The 19,389-nt window shown below is 49.2% G+C and overlaps 4 protein-coding genes across 5 annotated transcripts; 2 read left to right on the top strand and 2 right to left on the bottom strand.

Moving 5' to 3' along the window:
- Positions 1-1,909: 1,909 nt before the first annotated feature.
- Positions 1,910-2,696, top strand: LOC120710725 (non-classical arabinogalactan protein 30-like). The gene is made up of 2 exons (XM_039996319.1): positions 1,910-2,154; positions 2,236-2,696. Exons 1-2 carry the CDS (start codon positions 1,959-1,961, stop codon positions 2,538-2,540), a joined length of 501 nt encoding a protein of 166 aa, XP_039852253.1. The 5' UTR covers positions 1,910-1,958; the 3' UTR covers positions 2,541-2,696.
- Positions 2,697-4,866: 2,170 nt separating this feature from the next.
- Positions 4,867-5,816, top strand: LOC120710724 (non-classical arabinogalactan protein 30-like). The gene is made up of 2 exons (XM_039996318.1): positions 4,867-5,301; positions 5,395-5,816. The coding sequence occupies exons 1-2, from the start codon at positions 5,079-5,081 to the stop codon at positions 5,691-5,693; spliced, it is 522 nt and encodes a 173-aa protein (XP_039852252.1). The 5' UTR covers positions 4,867-5,078; the 3' UTR covers positions 5,694-5,816.
- Positions 5,817-7,599: 1,783 nt separating this feature from the next.
- Positions 7,600-13,309, bottom strand: LOC120707893 (protein SPA1-RELATED 4-like). Of its 2 annotated transcripts, none has more exons than XR_005689166.1 (7): positions 12,539-13,309; positions 12,290-12,447; positions 10,182-11,130; positions 9,934-10,103; positions 9,517-9,828; positions 8,825-8,884; positions 7,600-8,272 (listed from the first exon to the last, which is right to left on the bottom strand). XR_005689166.1 is itself a non-coding variant. In XM_039992947.1 (7 exons), exons 1-7 carry the CDS (start codon positions 13,088-13,090, stop codon positions 8,084-8,086), a joined length of 2,367 nt encoding a protein of 788 aa, XP_039848881.1. In that variant the 5' UTR covers positions 13,091-13,308; the 3' UTR covers positions 7,600-8,083. The 2 variants fall into 2 exon arrangements, 1 of the variants encoding a protein (XP_039848881.1); XM_039992947.1 differs by having other exon boundaries at positions 9,957-10,103; positions 12,539-13,308.
- A 2,799-nt stretch (positions 13,310-16,108) lies between these two features.
- LOC120707892 (ultraviolet-B receptor UVR8-like) lies at positions 16,109-19,280 on the bottom strand. Its single transcript, XM_039992946.1, has 5 exons — positions 19,029-19,280; positions 18,751-18,927; positions 18,137-18,172; positions 17,895-18,022; positions 16,109-17,797 (listed from the first exon to the last, which is right to left on the bottom strand). Exons 1-5 carry the CDS (start codon positions 19,084-19,086, stop codon positions 16,502-16,504), a joined length of 1,695 nt encoding a protein of 564 aa, XP_039848880.1. The 5' UTR covers positions 19,087-19,280; the 3' UTR covers positions 16,109-16,501.
- Between the last annotated feature and the right edge of the window lie 109 nt (positions 19,281-19,389).

The raw sequence follows: 19,389 nt of genomic DNA, 5'->3' as shown, positions 1-19,389 counted from the left end.
TGCTGGTGCATCTAGCCTTACAACAAACATGTCCAAATGTTTGATTTCACCTATCCAGTGTGATCTTGAGGCTACTGTAAACCTTCTAAATAACTTTCCAGGCAAGATTGATCCATTTCCAATTCACTATCTTGGTATTCCAATGGGCTTAAGACGATTAAGCAAGGCCGCTTTACAACCATTGGTTGACAAGGTTGCAAACAGACTGCCATTCTGGAAGGCTGGTCTTCTAAATCGCGCTGGAAGAGCTATTCTTATCAAGAGCACCTTATCTGCAATTCCTACACATACTGCCCTTGCTGTTAGCCTCTCTCCTTGGGCCATCAAATGTATTGACAATATCAGACGGGCGTTTCTCTGGAAAGGAGTGCAATCGGCCAAAGGGGGACATTGCTTGCTTGCTTGGCCTAGAGTTTGTCGTCCTCCGGAACTTGGAGGCTTAGGCATCATTGACTTGCAGCGCTTCGGATATGCGCTGCGCATGAGGTGGCTGTGGATGAAGCGTACAGATGTTGCTCGGTCATGGCATCTACTACCAGATGAGAAGGAGCCCATTATAGAGCAATGTTCCAAGCTTCGATGTACGTTGATTTGGGGGATGGCCACACGTCCTTGTTTTGGTCTGATCGTTGGCTCGATGGGAAGTCGCTGGCTGAAGTGGCACCTTGTCTCTGTGCTACAGTGGGTCCTCGAATCAAGAAAACGAGGACGGTGGCACAAGCATTGCACGGCGATCTTTGGACTACAGATATTTTTGGGGCTCTTACTGTCCAAGTCATTCTCGACTATCTTCTTGTATGGGACATGACAAGGACAATTCAACTACAGCCCGATCAGCCGGATAGAGTCTGTTGGAAATGGACTCCAGATAAGATCTTTTCCACCTCCTCTGCTTACAAGTCATTCTTTATTGGGCAGCAACCAGTGGAAGGAACCACATTACTTCGAAAGGCGCGGGCGCCGCCCAAATGCAAATTCTTCATTTGGTTGGTGCTGCATGATCGATGCTGGACCGCGGCTAGGAGGAAAAACCATGGGCTACAAGATGATGACTCATGTGCTCTTTTCTCACAGGCTCCTGAAACAAATGAGCATCTGCTGTTGTGTTGTTCATTTTCAAGGGAACTTTGGTTCCAATTTTTCCATCGGATCGGCTGGTCGGCTGTCTCCCCATCAAGTCATGATCAATGGCTGGTTGCTTGGTGGACTCGAGCTAGGAAACGCATTCTGAAGGAGGAACGGTGCTGTTTTGACTCAGTGGTAATCTTGATTTGCTGGATGGTATGGAAGGAAAGAAACAAGAGAATTTTTGACCGTCAAATTAGGACCATGCATGAGGTACTGGACTGGGTCATTGACGAGATCTGTGCTTGGTTCCAGGCAGGTTTTAGTAAATTAGAACGGGTGGCTCGAGCTTTAGGTAGGTTGCCGAGTCGCGAGTCAGCTAACAATGTAATCACTTAGTGTGCTTGTTTGGGTGGTCGGGTTGGCTCGGTCTCTCTGGAACCAACTCGAAGTTTGTTTTATACTCTTTTCTCCTTTTAATGAAAAACGTGTTCAGTCACGGTCGCGAAAAAAAAGAATATATAGCTAGATGCTCTGTCTCTGATTCTGGACCTACAGTCAAAGGAACTGCAACACATTATCCATGCGCATTCTGGTGCGCATTCAGTTTTTCGCTTGCGATGCACACACACACACCTGCCACATGACCAGGCTGTCCAACGTGTGACCCCCGCTGTGCCACCTCCGACGCCCGCACGCATCTTCATTCATCCCGTGCAAGACCGAATTCATTTGTGCCAGATGAACAGAATCTATCGGCCCGTCTCGTGCTCCTCGATCTCCTATAAATGGGACACTCTACCACCACCAATTAGCAGCTCATAACAACACAAAGTAACACAGACTGCATCGATCTACGGACAAGTGCCCTGCTAAATAAAAGATCGATCTCGATGGCCTGCCTCGCGGTCTGCCTGTCGCTCGCGGCCCTCGCCTCGGTGGGCTGCTTGCCCTCCCGCGGCGAGGCCATGGGTCTGCCCCAGCCGCCGCCGGACCTCAACTTCACCATCTCCGTCGAGGGCGTCGTCTGGTGCAAGAGCTGCCGGTACGCCGGCTACGTCAGCGCCATGGACGCGTCGCCGCTCCCCAGTACGTGCGCCCCGCCATTGTTCGTGCGCTCAGATATGATCATCTGCCGCAGTGCCTTACTACATCTTTTAATTTATGCAGATGCCGCGGCGCTGCTGCGGTGCCGGCGCGAGGGCGGGCGGGCGCTGTCCGTGTGGAACGCCACGGGCGCCGACGGCTCCTTCCTGATCCAGGCGGACTGGGAGTCGGCGCCCTTCAAGAGCAAGGACTGCAAGGTGTACGTGCCGCGCTCGCCGGCGAGCGGGTGCGCCGCCGCCGTCAGGCCCGCCGCCAGGAAGGGGGCGCCGCTCAAGTTCCGCAGGTTCTTGCCGCTCCCCGGCGAGCTGCAGGCGCGCTACTCCGCCAGCAACTTCACGTTCGCGCCGGAGGAGCCCGCCAAGTGCTAGCTAGCTCCTGGATGAGCATAGCCGATTCTGGACGTGGAAGAACGGAATAAATCAAACAGATGTTGCATAGTAGTACATGTTTGCAGGGGAATAATAATTGACGATGTAAAAACATACATTGATCCGGGTCAGCAAGCGAAAGTTTCTTTATTTATACGACTCCAAATTTTTGGCAGCTGCCTGTATATGTGTATCCTCCTCTATGTTAAAAGGATGAACACAAACCTGAAACAACACAACCCATGCATGTCTGGCCGTACATGATTACGATCACCGTACTCCCAGCAGGGTTTACAAGGTTTGCTAGGTGTATCAGCATACCTCTTGAAATTACTACTTACATCTAGGGTGCAAGCTACTAATCCTAGCATTGTAGCTAAATTGATAGCGCAACTGTAATATATGCGTAGCTTCTGGCTGATTTTGGACTCGACTTTGGGAAATCTAAAAGTCATATGACTCCGAAAGTCGAGAATCTAGCTGATTATGAATTACCGATTCTGGGGGTCATCTGATTTTTAAATTTTTAAAATTAAACTTTCAAAATCAGCAATAAGCTGAAACAAACAGTGCCATCATCATCAAGGTCCATGAATCAGCCCACCAGGTGGACAGTCCTCCACCCTCATGGGCCGGCCCATTCTGTATGTTCTCCACTTAGGCCCATCAAAGAGCACATGCTGCCTGCTTGCCTTCATTTTAGGTTTCGTTTGGGAGGGCTGCTCACGGATGACCCAACAAACTTGTCACGTTAAAGTTTTCTGATTTTATCTTTTGGGCCTAAACTGGTCCAACAAATTGGCCCACATATTTAATTCAGTCAAAATTGTTCTGAAAAAATATTTTTTTTGTTTTGAAATAAAAAAATAGTTATTGGGCATTGTGTGGTAGTTTGACTGTCAGTCACACATGTTCCCTAACATTTGGGCCTCAAAGAAGACTCCTCATATGGAGCCGAAGCTAGTATTTGTGGCTCCAGCATGCAAGGCTAAAACGGCTCCTGCTCCTCTACGACAACAACAGAAGCCGCTCCACCGCCCCAGCCATTTGGTGGAGCTCCAGCTCCGAGGCTGATGTGGCGTGGGGAGGAGTCGGAGTTGAAGCTCCACCAAACGGGCCCTTAATTCAGCTTTGCGAGAGAAGGCATTCCCAGAGAACTTTTTCGGTGTGTTTTTTACTTTTTTTAATGGAAAAGTACTTTCCATTAACGAAGGAACTCAGCGCGATCTAAAATCTAACACCCTGAGGTCACTTACAACTAATAGCCGCTAGGGCATGTGCAACCGTAGGACACGATCTAGGAGCACAAGCAATACCAAAAGAAATGAAACTCGTAGAAGTTATTTGGTGTTTCCTTTGAGGAATAGGCAGTCCATTATCTTCTCACTACTCAACTTTTTGTTTGGTTTATGAAACAAAGTGAATTGAATTGATTCATCACCACCTCATTCCTCAGAAGCTAATAGCAGTGCAAGCATGAGGAATGGAGGGACTTGGATTTATCAAGCCCGTGTGATAAGGACTGTAGGAGTACTAAACAAGATTGACATGCATGCTTTACCAATTAAGCCAAGATAAAACAACAACTAAGCCACCAAAGATTCCAAGGGCTCGAGCGCATCAGTTTAGGCTGATTGTTGGGCGTCTGAGTTGTGGCTGGAAATTTGATTGTTGGCTTGACTTGCGTGCCTGCGTCAGTGCGTCGTGGGGCGGTGACTGCGCGATCACGGCAGGTCGTCATGAGCTAGCGATCCTCAATTGAACAAGACATCCTCCTGCCTGCAAATTGAAGGAAGCATCGCCGCCCATTTGCTGCGAGCACGAGCAAGAGAGCTGAATCCACGCGTGCATCGCGCAGCGTGCGGCACCTATGTATACGCTGTCAGGCCTGCCTTCCTTTTTTGGTTTCCAGGGAGCTTCTGAGTTGTCATTATCAATTAAATTACTTCATTGGTGTGGGGGATTAGTGGCTAAACTTGTAGTAGAACAATTCAGTGTCTTTTTGCGAATTGCGATGCCTTTTAGGGTCTGTTCAGATGAACTAAAATCGAGTTCTAAAAAGGTATCATTCCTAAAGTTTAATTTTCAAGTCTTGGGCTCTTGGCTCAATTTTAGCCCACTCCATTAAGACTACTACTGTTTGGATACACTAGTAGTGTTAAAGTTTAGCACTTTTGGATATAACATTTAAATCTAAACACCCCTTAATCTTTCAGTTGGAGTTAAGCAAGTACCGTACGCGCAGCATTATCCACTTGGTGGCTTGGTATAAAGTGCACGAGGCGCGATCGCGGATACGCAATTCGCTTGCAACGCCCGCACCCCCCACGCATGTGACTGTATCTTCCGAGCCGCTCTGATGATGACTTAATGAGCCAGCCGGAATCTGCTCTCTGACTCAAAGCACTAGCAGGCTACAAATTGCGCTGTTCTTCCGCGGCTTCCTCCCCATGATCGCTGCTACGCCGCCATAGCTTCGTTCCTTCCTCTTCGATAATCGATACACTGGCTCATCTCCCATCAGTGTCACAGCAATTAATGGCGCCTACTCTCGCGACAAGGAGCAGGAGCCTCGTCCTGGGCTGCGGCCTCGCCGCCGTGATCCTCGCCGTGGGCTGCCTGCCGTCCGGTGGCTCGGGCATGGGCATGCCCCGGCCGCAGCCGGACCTCAACTTCACCATCGGCGTGGAGGGCGTCGTCTGGTGCAAGGGCTGCCGGTACCCCGGCTACATCGAGTCCAGGGACGCGTCGCCTCTCCGGAGTACGTTCCTTCTCCTCCTCCTCCTCCGATCGCCGTATATTATTGGCCCAGTAATTTCCGACCGTACCATTAATTTGGCGCGCGCGCGCGCAGACGCGTCGGCGCTGCTGCGGTGCCGGCGGCACGGGAGCCGCCAGGCGCTGTCGGTGTGGGGCGCCACGAACTCGCGCGGCTACTTCCTGATCCAGACGGGGGCGCAGGCGGCGGCCTTCACCAGCAAGGACTGCAGGGTGTACGTGCCGCGGTCGCCGGCGCGCGGGTGCGCGAACCCTGCCCGGAGGAAGGGGCTGCCGCTCAGGTTCCGGAGGTTCGTGACGCGCCCCGACGGGCTGCAGGGCCGCTACGTCGCCGGCGGCTTCACGTTCGCGCCGCAGGACCGCTCCAAGTGCTGACCGCCTCTCACCCTCCTACTCCTGCTTCGTTCATTCGGAACGGCGCGCGGGGCTCTGTAACTGTAAATAAATAAAGGCTCCTTTCAAAATAAATAAATAAATAAACCCCTTCCAGCGAGTTCATCATCGCGCGCTGCTGACATGTCGAGTTCGTTCGTGCAGGGACCGCACTGTCTGTCCCGGCGTGCCAAGCGCTGCCGCTGAGAGTCTGCCTGAGACAGCTGCTGCGTGGTCCTCGGGACAATTCAAGCCCTCACGTACACGGTGCACTCCATGCCAACGTAGTGCGTCTCATAGATCACCATCGCCCCGCCGTAGGATTACGCCGCCGTCACGAGCGCGCACGGTGTCGCTGACGTAGATAGATGTGCGCCGCTCCCAACAACGACGGCGGCATCAGGGGATGGGGCTCGACCGAACAAGCATCCAAAGCTCCGAACATCACCAACGGAAACCATGTGATCTGTTTCATGGAGCCGATATCACTTGGTGTGCACCCAAATCAGGATTCAGGAAGCGCACAAGACGCATAGTAAGTTTGGGCTCATCTTCAACGGCTAACGGCATCAGGGGAGGGGACAGGAGCAGCAAATCAGCCTGAAGCCTGGAACGAGGTGAGCAGCAGCAGCAGTTAGCAGTTACTAGCAGCGTGCGCCAGGTTGGTCGACAGCGGAGCCCCGCATGTGACGCGGAAAGATTGGGAACGGGCCGGCCCGGACCTGGCTCCTATGGCCTCAGGGCCAATTTGTGAGGCTACGGGCCGACCTAATCTATTATCTATATATGGTCTCGTTGACTCAATAGGTATAATGAGTCGACCCATTTGAACATAGCATATAGTATAAATGGAATTATATGTGCATACAACAAATCAATCATTGTAAATAAGAGCAAGGTAGAGTGCAAAATTATGAAAACTAATATAATATCATCTAGTGCTAGCTGAAAACTCTACAAACAACAATATTTTCAAAGCCGTGATAATGTCATGAACCGAATCACGTAATGCTGAGTAAGCTGTGTGTCCAGGAGGAAGAAGAAGAATCGTTCTCCGCAGTTGCCCAGTGACCAGCTGCTCCTTTGCACTTGGGATCAGCTAGGTAGGGCATGCAAAGATCTAGTTCTGGTTCAATCACCATACATGATACCCACGGGAGAATAACAGAGATGGAGCGTGGCATGAAGATTCATGGCCGCCGGATGACAGCAAGACGCGCCGAGATGCCGCCGCCGCGGCTAGCTTGCTCGCCTCCATGTTTCTCTCTCCCATGCGTCAAATAGAACTAGAGATCAGGTGGGATGATAGAATAGAACTAGGAATTAAGTGGGATGATAGAGTTGTTTTGGGTCGACACATCCAGTCTATTGGATCGGTAGACTCCGGCTTCTTTGGACTTTTATCAGATTTGAGGCCGGCCCATATAGCCCATTAGCCTTACTTTTATGGGTCGGGTCAACTAACCGATAGGTCGACCCGACCCGACCCGTTCCCATCTTGAGCGCCTGCCCATGTTCCCGTGCGGCGCCGACGCGGGAGGTGCCGGGGGTCTGTGACCCGTCTCCTCCGCGGCTCCGTGCGCACTCACAGCTGGAGGCTGGAGCCGGTTGGCAACTTGTCTGTCCAAATGTTTTCGCGCTCTACGGTCTGCGTAGGCCCATCTGTCCCTGGACACGACTGCAGCCAACCACGGCGCCGTCGAACTCACGACGCGGCTGGGACGGAACGAGGCCAGCCGAACCGGTCGTCACCAGCGGTGTAGGAGCGCAGCGAGCCGACAGCGTGCTCGTCAATCACTCAAAAGATTCTTCTCTGAGCGCGGACGAACGAAGAAAACCCTATCGAACGGGCAAATCATGCTTGGTCGGTGGTACCCAAGCAACTGTAATGAACATTACAATATAAAAATATACGGGGGAAAATAGAATTAATTTGGCAAAATGATGATCTCCACTTCAACAGATGTGAACCAATTTGTACGCCTACATTTCAAGCACCACTACTATCGCAAGAGCACCAGCCTGATGCTGATGCTGCTAGGTAGTAAAAACTTGGGATGATTGCCTGTACAAGTATACCTCGAACCAATGATGTACAAAAAAAACCTTTCCTTGTGGGGCCACCCGACACCTCAATTTCGTTTCCTACTTCTGCTAGTGCTACCATGCTAATCTATAACCCTTCAATCCATGCTAAATCTGTTACAGCTACTCCTACCTCCCAAGTCCCAACTCTGCAACTCAGATTAAGCTACCGCTTTGCCAACTCGTTGGCATCTCTGAATCCAAGTGCCAGAAACTTTGAAGCCTGCCAACCACACAGAGTCGCACCCTCGGTAAGAAGTCAGTCCTTTCTACCCGAGACTGGGCAGACGCACAATCCAATCGTACAGTCAGTCCATTTCTAAGATCTTGATGTTGCCGCTGGAGTTAGCAGAAAGAAGAGTTGTGGACTGCCCCCTCCAACAGACGCATGAAATGAACTGCGTCGGATCGTCAAGCTCCTGGCCTGATATAGGGTCTGCCACGGTGAACTTATATGCCAACACTGGCATGGGAAATTCTTTGTGGTAGACAAAAACCTGGAGTAAAGTAAAACGGGGGGTAAGTGAAGCATTTCAGTTGAATAGTTGATACAATTCCTCACAAGTCACAAGGATATGAATAGGCAATGGAGACATATACCCATCTAATTAAAGGACACAAGTTCCTGCACGCTATTTCTCCATTCACACAGCAAATGCTGCTTAAAACCTAGTAACTATGCAATGATCCCTCAGCTACAACAGAAAATTTGATTGCCATTGCATAACATCTTAGTAATTTCGTTTCCTTCTTTTTATATTATTAAGTGATAAAGGAAGGTCCCGGGCCGCACTCACTCACTCAGGTAACGGCGGCCCTATATGTAAGGGTGGGGCAGGGGTTCGGGGTTTTATCGGCCTGCGTAGCAAATGTAGACTACCTCATGAGCAATATGAACTACACTATATTCATCAACAATAAACATCAGCTTCCTTGCAACGAATGCAATGAGTACTCTATGATTAAGGTCGATAAAACTACATTATCCGTTGTAAGTACCAATCAGATGTCCAGACAAATTTGTGGAAGCTTAGCTAGAGAATGCATACCTCATTCGTTTCGGAGCCAGTAGCAATGTAACCATCAGATATGGAAAGGCCAACAAAGTTCTGGTTCAAAGTTTTAACAAATAAGTAAATCAGTCACTAAATAAAAATTCTGTTTTCTCTCAGCACTGGAAGCAACTCGGCATATAGCGGGCATGTTGGAATTAATAAAGCTCTGTTTACACGGGAAAGAATTAATCATGATCTCAACTGAGATGCTAAACTATTTCCTGAAAACCATGGAGGCATGGACTGATCAAGCCACAAACCACTATGCTAATTGGGATAAGATGGTAATTAAATCTGCCGCAAACACATGAAGCGGGCAACAATTTAAGATTGTTCAGCAATCTAAATATCTAAAAACAACTTGTGCAGTGGGATCTAAAGCACCTCCTTCGCACAGTGATCCATAGAAAGGAGATGTCTGAATCACTAATGTGTTGGCTGTAGTTTATAACATCGTGGAGCAATCAAATACAGTTGTACAATAGTGATATATAGTACAGCACAGATAATTGTTACAGTAGGATACTCCATATATATTAGAAATTTATAGCAAATACAACTTTCAAATAAAACTTAGCAGATATTCTACTAGCTATACTCACAAAAGATATAACCAGTCACTACTAATAATCACATTTAGACGAATATTATGGAGAGAGAACAATTACGTGCAAGTGTCATCTAACCTTTGTATTTGTATGCCCTGTAAATGTTTGGGTTGGACTGTCAATTATCCTTCCTGGACTCATCGACAAGTCCCAGAGCTTCAATGAGTTGTCAGTAGATGCAGATACTATCGTTGATGCATCTAGATACTTGACATAGCTTACTGTTTTTGTGTGCCCAACCATTGTACAATAAGGAGCTCGTATGTTACGGAGATCATAGCAGTAAATTTTGTGATCTGCCGAGCCGATGGCAATGGAGCGAGCAGTATCAGGTTGAAATTGCACAGAGCACACATTTGCCCTTGTTCTAATAGTGCCAATACTCCCAGCCTGCAAAGTTCATGGAAATGTGTTATAAAAGTGGAAAGAAATAATTCCACATTCACATATACAGGTTCGATAACCATGTTATCGGTAGTTTAAAAGCTGACATACAGTAGGTGCAAGAATAAAATTGCCTGATTCATATCCCACAGCTTCACAGATCCATCATCACTCCCACTGACCAATTTTGTTGGGTCCACAATTGAGAAGTCCACCGACCACACTCGCCTCTCATGCTCCCTCATGTCAACAAAAACTTGACTCCTAGTAACATCCCAAACCTGAAAATACAGGCACATTTATGGTAATTACATCAAATACAAATTTCTTCAAAATAAAGACATGCCAGAGGAGCTTACCTGCACTATACCCTCAAAATCACTAGATGCTATATGGCTCTTCATATAACTGTTCCAGCAAATACAACTTAATTTTGATCTATTGGACATCTCTACCACAGGATAGTGAATGTCACGCTGTTCATTTACAATCATATTATACTCAAACACTTTTATCTTCTTATTTACACCAGCGGTTGCGAAAAACTCTTTATCCCGGTCAAACCCTAGGGAGCATACTAAGTTCGACGAGTTCAGCAAATCACACTGTTTCAGTTCTGCCTGTACTTTCAACTTACTGAATGACAAGTATTTGCACAATCCCTCAAGAAAAGAGTTCACCCAACCTCTTTGCCTTCTACCATATTGCCTTTCCAAAGGAAAATTATCTATTGAACTTCCCTCAGTCCCAACAGCTGAACCAGTAGCCCTCTTAGCAATTTGATGACAGCTACTTATTTGGTTACCAACTTGCTTCACCAACTTAGACCTTGTTAAAAAGTAGGCTGTTTCAAGTTTTTTGAAGTTCTTCATCAACCTGGAGCTTTTTGACAAAACACTTTCCTGTATTAACTCAGAGGATGGCACAGTTCTGGAACATTCTTCCACACTATGATTCTGTTCCTCCATGTCAACACCTTGCAGCTCAGGTCTGAAACGCTTCCTGGATCCACAATCACTCTGATCTTCAACAGTTCCAGAGCACACCTCTTTATCCAAATCAGATGAGAAGTTCACACATTGCCCCCCTAGTGCAGATTGCTGGTGGAGGACCTCATTGATGTCAGAAGAAAGAAAGGCAACCGTGTCCTGCAAATTGTCTGCTATGTGCTGCTTTCTTTTCTGCAACTGTTGAAGAAAATCTAGCAGTAATTCTTGTTCTTCTATCTCTTCACGTAACCTAAGTGCCGCTTCACGCTCTTCCAGGCTATTTCGAGACTGATTAAGAAACTCACTCTGCAGCACCTCACTGTCAAATAAAACGACGAAAAGGGTCAATGAGGTACAAGTTGACTAAATACCACAAAGTAAATATGCAGATACATATCTTTAATTATCAAATTTCTAAAAACAATCAGGCATATGACCAGCTAGCACAGTGCACTAGTGAGAAGGCAATAAAGAAAAAAAATTAACCTGAACTTAAATCCAGCAATGGTCAATTGTCCAAACAGAAGTCTTTGTTGCCATACCTAAAAGGTCCACTGAGGAACTCCTAGAATGCAAAGAGGTGTGCTGGCACCTTCATCAGTGGCAATACAGCCACATTTTCTAATTGAAGCATGAACTACAAATACTATCAAATCGAAAATAGTATGTGATAATGATACGTCTGACTTTTTATAAATTGGCAGGATTCCCCTGCAAGAGTGCAAGTGCACGGTCTAATGGTTAGGTGTCATAACTTTTTGGTAGTTTGCTGCACTTTTTTTTAATTGATGAGGTTTAAGCAAGAATGTCAAATCTAGAATAGGTGTTGCATTTCATAAATTCTAATATTTTAAATTGCTGACAATAATTCCGGTGGCTGCCACTGCGTCATGAATATTAGTTTTTCTTTCTTGTTGCCTGATTTAGCCAATTTTTCCAGGCAACCTTGATCTTCGAAAAACTCCATGTTCATGTTTATGATGATACCCATGTTTTTTATCCTATAAAGTGTACCACCAGAGCACATGTAACTAGGAAATAAATGCAGTTCACAGCTTTGAGGAGAAGCACGACTACTATACTAGTAAAATACTTTTTGTTACCCAATGTGAAACAAGAACCCCTGACACAAGCCTTCTCCAGTCATAACTTACTAAATGAAGTCTATTTATAAAACCTTTTGCACAGATGGGTTGTAAATCGCGAGACGAATCTAATGATGCTAATTAATCCATGATTAATACATAATTAGTGGATGGTTACTGTAGCATCACTGTTGCAAATCATGAATTAAGTAGGCTCATTAGATTCGTCTCGCGATTTACAGCCCATCTATGCAAAAAGTTTTGTAAATAGACTCCATTTAGTACTCCATGCATGTGTCAAAACATTCGATGTGATTTTTTTTTTTTGCGTGGGTTTACAGGTAAAGATATAAACAGGGCCATAGCCATAGTAGTACATGACACACAACGCACCTCATCTTTGGCCTGGTTTCCGGCGCAGGGTGCATGAGCAACTGGCAGAAGGATGCTTCCTTCGGCCATTTGAGCAGCAGCTGCGGCGGCAACACCCGATGCCGCAGATTCGCCATCGCCCGCATCTTATCCTCGATGGTTTCGAACGTACAGAACAGCTGCTCTCCGAGCCGCCAACATAAGGCCACAAGCTATGGGGTGAAGTGCCCGAAAAACAGAAGCATATTCAAGTGATCAAGCGAAACGCACCTCGAACAAGAGCACACCCAGTCTGTAGATGTCGGAGGCAAAGGTAGAGCCGCTTCCGCCGCTGTCATCCGCCTCCTCGGGGCTGGTGTACCAGTTGAGTTCCATTGATAGCACGCTCTTGAGCGGGAACGTCTTCCCGGCGTGCTCCTCCCCGCGGGCGGCACCGTCGCGTCGCCGCGGAGGAGAGGCGTCCTGGTCGGCGTCCTCGGAGGCGTCGGAGCCCGAGCAGGAGCCCGAGGCGTCGGAGCCGGATGCGGACTCGATGAAGGCGACGCGCGCGAAGGGCGGCGACACGACGAAGCACGACGGGCGCGCGCTGCCCACGGCCACCCCCTGTGCGTGCGCGGCGGCCACCGCCTCCGCCACCTGCCTGAACACGTGCACGCACTCCGCCGCCTCCACCGCGCGGCCCGGGCGGTCCAGCCACTCACGCAGGCTCACCTCTCCCCCGTCCTCCGGCCGCCTCCCTTCCTCCGCCGCGTCGCCCTCCGCCTCCGCCTCCTCGTCCCCCCACCGCCGCCCGCCGCCAACGGCGCCACGGGACGGCTCCATGCCACGCACACCCCCTCCACTCTACCCCATGGCCCGGATCACCGCCGATTCGCCGCGCCCCGCACCTCCGCCCGCCGCTCCGCCAACCCCATCCGGACCAGAAACAGCAGTTCCAGGCTCCGGACGGCCTCGTCGCCGCAGAGGGGATCGGATAAGGATCCGAGAGCCAGCGGCGGCGGCACGCCCACCGCGCCCGCCGAGCAAACGCGAGGTGGGAGCAGTGACTAGGTGAGAGGAGTGGAGCAGAGGCGAGCAGCGAGCCACACAAAGGCGCTTTAAATCGGCGCCCTCCCGTCGTCTCCTGCTTTATTTCCCGGCGCCTCGGTAGCCCGCCTCCTAGCCGCACAACGCCCGCGACCCTTACCCTCGAACACCTCGCCCCAGTTCGGAGCGGCAGCCAGCGGCACAGCGACCAGTCCAGTCCATGTCCATCTCCCTTCCCTCCTCCCGGAACTGCGCCCCAGCCTCACCTCAGCAGCACAGTGCCGCGCTAGGCACCAAAACCTGACCGCGGAGATGAGACGCCGACACGGTCTTGACTTGACGCCACAAAAAAACGGACGCCCCCCACTCCACCCCACCGGCTCGCGCGCCGCCGAGGAGGAAGACAACGGGAGCCGGCGAAGCCCACCAGCTGGAGCCCTCCCCTCCCCTATCCTACCCTACGACGCTACTCCTCGAGCCCTCCCCTCTGGTCTTCTTCCGATAGTACTCTCTTCCTCTCAAAATAAATACATTTGTAAGACTGTACACGAAAACCAATGTATAGCATGAAATTACCAAAATACTTTTTATCTTTTGTGAGAAGAGTCCGGATATTAATCGTGTTCGGCAAGCTGGAGCTGGAGTGGTGTGAGAGAAAAATACTGGAGGACTGGAGACCAGCCGAACACGGTGATTGTCTCTTCTTTTCTATAAGAAGATTTTAGATACTTTTATCTTTTATGGAAGATGAGTCAAAATAATATTTTTTATGGAATAAATTTTAAACTCTAAATATACAATTATTTTGGGACGGAGGGATTACTTCCCATGCGGTTTCTTCCCCCAACGAGATTTGCTGCCTCGAGCACGAGATCAAGATCAAAAGCAGGATTTAAAATTCCCAAAAGCAGCCGCTGCTGACGTGGCGCTTCTAATAATGGAAACCGGCGGACCACACGGAAAGGGCGGAAACCGTCGCCCCACGCGGGCCGCGCCGCCCCCCAATGACACCCCGGGCCGGCGGCCCCGGCGTGGCCCAGCGGCCGGCGGCTCGCGGGCGGCGCGGCTCGCGTGAGGAACCCGCCGCCCGCGAAGCGGATCAAAAGGACCTGGGGTTCCATAATTAAAAAGCGGCGCCGGGCCCACCCGTCGGCCTGCGCCCCCGGGCCGCCCCGACCGTGGGAGCTGACGTGCGGAGTGCGGACGCAACCCAGGCTGATCCGGATGGCCGGTCGCTGTCCGTGGGTCCGGCTTGTGGGGGCCCAAGCCATCAGAAGGCGGGGACACGGGCTCGCTCGCGGCGGACGTGGCGCGACGGCGGCCGCACGCGCGTGGTGCGGGGGGACTTGAGTACTTGACTCGAGGCACCCCGTGCGCGGGCCACGTCGCCGCGCGGCCGCGCCACCGGCTTCGCGCAGGCGGGATGCGATGCGATGCGGAACCGCCAAGAGGGGGTCGGCGCTAGACTAGTTTAATCACGATAAGAGTTGCTGGTGGCTCGAGACGTCAGCGGGAGCACGTTTTGTTTCCGTTTTGATCCGTGTCCAGATGAGTGGGCGGCACGAGTTCCGTTGTACTCCCTCACGCCGGCGAGAGGCCGCCGGGCGGGTTCCGCACGGCCCACGTGATGCGCACGCCGGCGGGTGGGGTGACACAGGCCCTGTTTAGATGAGAATAGCACAAGTAGCACAAAATTTTTTACTAATAATTAGGGGTATAAAATAAAAGTAATTTACAAAATTAACTCCACAGCCCCGTACGACTTCGCGAGATAAATTTAATGAGGCTTTTGACCGCACAATTAGAGAATGGTTATTGTAGCATCACTGTAGCCAATCATTAATTACTTACTATCATTAGATTCATCGTGAAAAATTACACCCATCCATGAAAAGATTTTGCAAATAAACTTCGTTTAGTGCTCCATACATGTAAAATTCTTTTCTCGAGAATTGTGTGCTATACTATACTAGGGAAAAACAAACAGGGCCACAGACAGTGCCGCCGGCCGCGCGAGTCGAAGGAACGGATCGCTCGCTCGCCCGCAAGTAGCGGTGGAGACGGCGCCCTCTGCGTCTCTGTTTGGATTGTGCATTCTGGACGCAGCATTTTGGTGCAGCTGAAGCTCTGGTCTGAACTGAACACCAGGGCTGATCTTTAGTTTGGAACCCAATCCACCTGTTTGGTTTAGGTAATGAACTGACATAGTCCATCACCAGCTTATCCACCACAAACACACAAGAACGAGTAGGATTCAACTTCTTTATTAGAGCTAGAGCATTTGTGTTGTCAAGGAGTCAGTTGGTTTTAGATTGAAGGACCCAACACGAGATCTTCCTAAACAAGTTTTGTGTAATGAAAAAATCCCTCATGTTTAAGTTGATATTTTGGTTGCATTAATGGAGTTATAATGGATCAGACCATCACATTCTTCAAACGAAAAGGTGCTAGATAGGAATTAATCATCCACCAGACTGTCACCATCAAACTCGTCGAACCAAACATACGTGAAAGTTGAAATACACTGTATAAAAGTAGAAAAATGGGACTTTTCGTTTCCCACTTGAGATCATCTTAGAATTTGTGTACCTCAATCGTAGAAATTGCAAGTCGGGACAGTCATCTTCGAAACTGGGCTCCACAGCTAGCAAACTGGACCCAAGTTTCACCGAACAAGGTCAGCCCACTAGGCTGAGCTCTGCATAACCAAACACATAAAGGAAAAGCCATGTCCATAGGATAACAATTTACTTAATTCATCAATCGCAGGGGTTACATGACATATCCATGTCCGCCAATCAACTCTCCTGAATATTGAACATAAAACAGCAGATATGTAATTTATACTGATATTTGTCTGTGGTTTATAAATAACACTTTATCCATATAATCTTGCTTGTTTACGACAACCACAAATCCATAACGAGATCCTTTACACATGGTTCAAGTTATGTAGGGTGCATTTATCATAATGGAACATCATAAACAACATATGCATAATGCAGTACATGTCAACTAGTCATTTAGTCTAATGGACGACCATGTGATGATCTTGATGCCAGTATAGATTTACTGCCTCGCCATATATATATATATTAAGAAACAGATGCAACGGTAGGTTAGCATAAACAGGGCTTACTGCATTTTTTATGACATCAAATCTGGTGATCCTGTACTGACTTTCTATTTGGTAAGTATACAATCAATTCACTGATCTCGAGGGGTTTGCCTCCCTGCTGAGAGTGAAATAATGCATTGTTGAACCATCTCTTGGACTCTTCGCTTCAGAAGCTTGTCCTTCACACCGGAAAGCATGCTGCGGTAGAAGATCTCCAAACGATTGAGTTCATCAGTGTCTGCTGCATCCAATATGTTCTCAAATTCCTTTCTAATATCAAAGACGGGAGATTCCTGGAGTGAACGTGGCAGTGTCCGTTCATCAAGTGGCTTACGAAAGATTGATATGTGGAGTATGTTGGCATATCTCTCCATGAGTGTCAGTTTTGACCTTAGGAACTGTAATTCATCCGAGGCAGCAGATAGCTTCTGCTCCAACTCAGTTCTAGTGCGATCATTCACTCTTGATGTTGATGCCTCTGCTTGGTCCTCATGAATCTCCTGGAAGTTCTCACCAAGAGGAGGCCACATCACAACGCATGGTATGTAGCTGTCAGCAGTCTGGCCTCTCCCAAGCACACCACTGCGGCCTCTGCCCCATGCCCACATCCTATACCCATCACCAGCAACGAGAACAGTGTGGGCAGCTCCACAGGCGATCTGCACTGGACCAAGAAATTTGAACCCATTTGTTTCAGGTGACTGAACTCTTATCGGACATAGAGCATCCCCTGCATCAACCCCTGAAAAGCTAGCATCTGGGCACAGCCCAAGACCTCTCTCCATTCCCCAACACCACACCTCTCCATCAGAGGAGACTACAGTTGTGTGAAACAATCCACAATCAAGAGAAATAAGGAAGGATCCGGTTGGTAAGCCATCAACAGGTTGTGGTGAGCAAATGGTGGCTGTGGTTCCGTGGCCAAGCTGCCCCTTGTCACCAAGGCCAAACGTCCAGCACCGAGATTCTATCTGGTCAAAAGACTTCTTATTGGTGAGGACGGCAGTGTGAGAAGCTCCGCATGCAATTTCATACACCTCCCAAGAAGATTCTTCACTAAATGCTGAGATAAGCACAGGACGAGATCTACTTTCCTTGTCACCTAGACCCAACTGACCATGGTTGTTGTTTCCCCAAGCATAGCAAACAAGGTCACCTCCAGTATAAGTCTCCCCAGCACTAACTGCAGCTACTACATGCTCATTACCACAGGCAACCTTAACAACAGTGTGTCCATGGAAATCCCACACAGGTAGTGGAACAGAACTACTTGCAATACAAAATTCTCCAGCATCCGTCTGCTGAGGGCAATTTCCCCACATCCACAGGGCCCCCAAACTGTCTATGGCAAAAGACATCATGCCACCAGCTTTGACAGAAGACAGCTGTAATAAAACATACATCAGGATTATCAAAAAGAAAAGGAAGCCAAACTTTCTCAGGAACAATCTTAAAACTTATAATTTGGGCATTGTTTCATACCTTCAAAGAAGTTCGATCACCTGTGCTCTGGGCTTCATCATCTAGTGTTTCAGGAGAATCTAGATCCTGAAATTGATCAACCAAACAAGGAAAAAGGGCATTCTGATCCCCGTAGCCAAGCTGGCCATCTGTTAAATAGTCAAGGAAGTGACAACCCAAGTACCAGACAATGACAGGCATACCAACCAAGAGATTTGCAGCTAAAAAAGTTTCAAAAATAAGCCAAGAGGTGTAAAGGATACAGAGATTGTAGCCCCATGACCAGAGTGAACCTTCATCTGCCATAACAAACATTATTCAGTAATCACTAACGAGTATCAATATTCGGTGCCCATTGCATATGTATATTGATTGATCAGGTTTAATTGCTTGTAGCAAAAAAAAATGCATCAATGAACACTTTGCACTTAAGGGAATTAAAAAATAGATATGCAAACCATAAGTCACATGCATACAAGATGCCATTTAAACTACGGATATTTTGACAATTACAAACATTTCAGCCTCAAACAGGAGCAGAAAAATTCAGGGCAAAGATATTAAGGCCTGTGCAGGAGGACTGGAGGAGCCATGCTGGGCCACACTTTACTTACAGACTGTACCACCTGAAAATCAAAGTGCCAGTCGGCAGTATGCTAGTACAAGCAGACTCACGCTTTGGGCACAGTAACACAAACCCCATTTCTCTGCTACTGGTCAATTACTGGATTTCGCCACCCCCCACAAACCGCAGAGGCATCAGAATGCTGTAACTACTCCAGCAATTCTAACTACAATCACTTGATTCGCAGCAGACACCAGCCATTTCTTGTTTCAACGCGACAATATCAGGATAAGCAGAGAACAGAGCACGAACCGTCCAGCGCAAGGCTGTGGTAGGCCCCGGCGGCGACGGCCACGAACCTGGGCCTCGGCCTCCCACCGCGGGCGCCGACCGCGGGCGCCACGGCGGTGGGGACGAGCTCGTCGTCCTCGCGGCCGGTCCCGAGGCGGCCGAACGGGCCCCTGCCCCACGAGTACACCTCCCCATCACCTGCAATCACAAGCCACGGAACCACCCATCAGATCCCCTGAGGCCCCGTGAGCGGGCAGCAGGACAGGATAACTCGAGCGAGCATGGTGGAGAGTCCTCACCCGTGAGGGCGAGCGTGTGGACCTCGCCCGCGGCGATGGTCACCACCTTGGGCGGCATCTGCGGGCGGCGCTGGGGGTGGACGAAACGGTAGATGAGGAGGAGGAGGAGGAGGAAGGGGAAGGGAAGGAGGACGCGGGCATCACATGCGGAGACATTACCGCGAGCGGGGGGGCGGCGAGTTAAAGGTTGCGGCGGCGGTAGCGGTAGAAGGGGAAGGAGAGGTGACGACGACTCCAGTGAGAGTCGGGATGGACAGCACGGTAACGACGAGTCACCGCCGAGCGAGACGCGATCCCTGGAGAATCCACTGGCTTTTCTTTTCTTTTCGAGGGCTGTAGTTCCAAAATTTCTAAATCCAAA

The sequence above is a fragment of the Panicum virgatum genome, chromosome 5K, assembly GCF_016808335.1.
Source record: "Panicum virgatum strain AP13 chromosome 5K, P.virgatum_v5, whole genome shotgun sequence".
Taxonomy (NCBI): Eukaryota; Viridiplantae; Streptophyta; class Magnoliopsida; order Poales; family Poaceae; genus Panicum; species Panicum virgatum.
The sequence above is the reverse complement of the archived record's forward strand: the minus strand, read 5'-3'. Positions and strand labels throughout refer to the sequence as shown.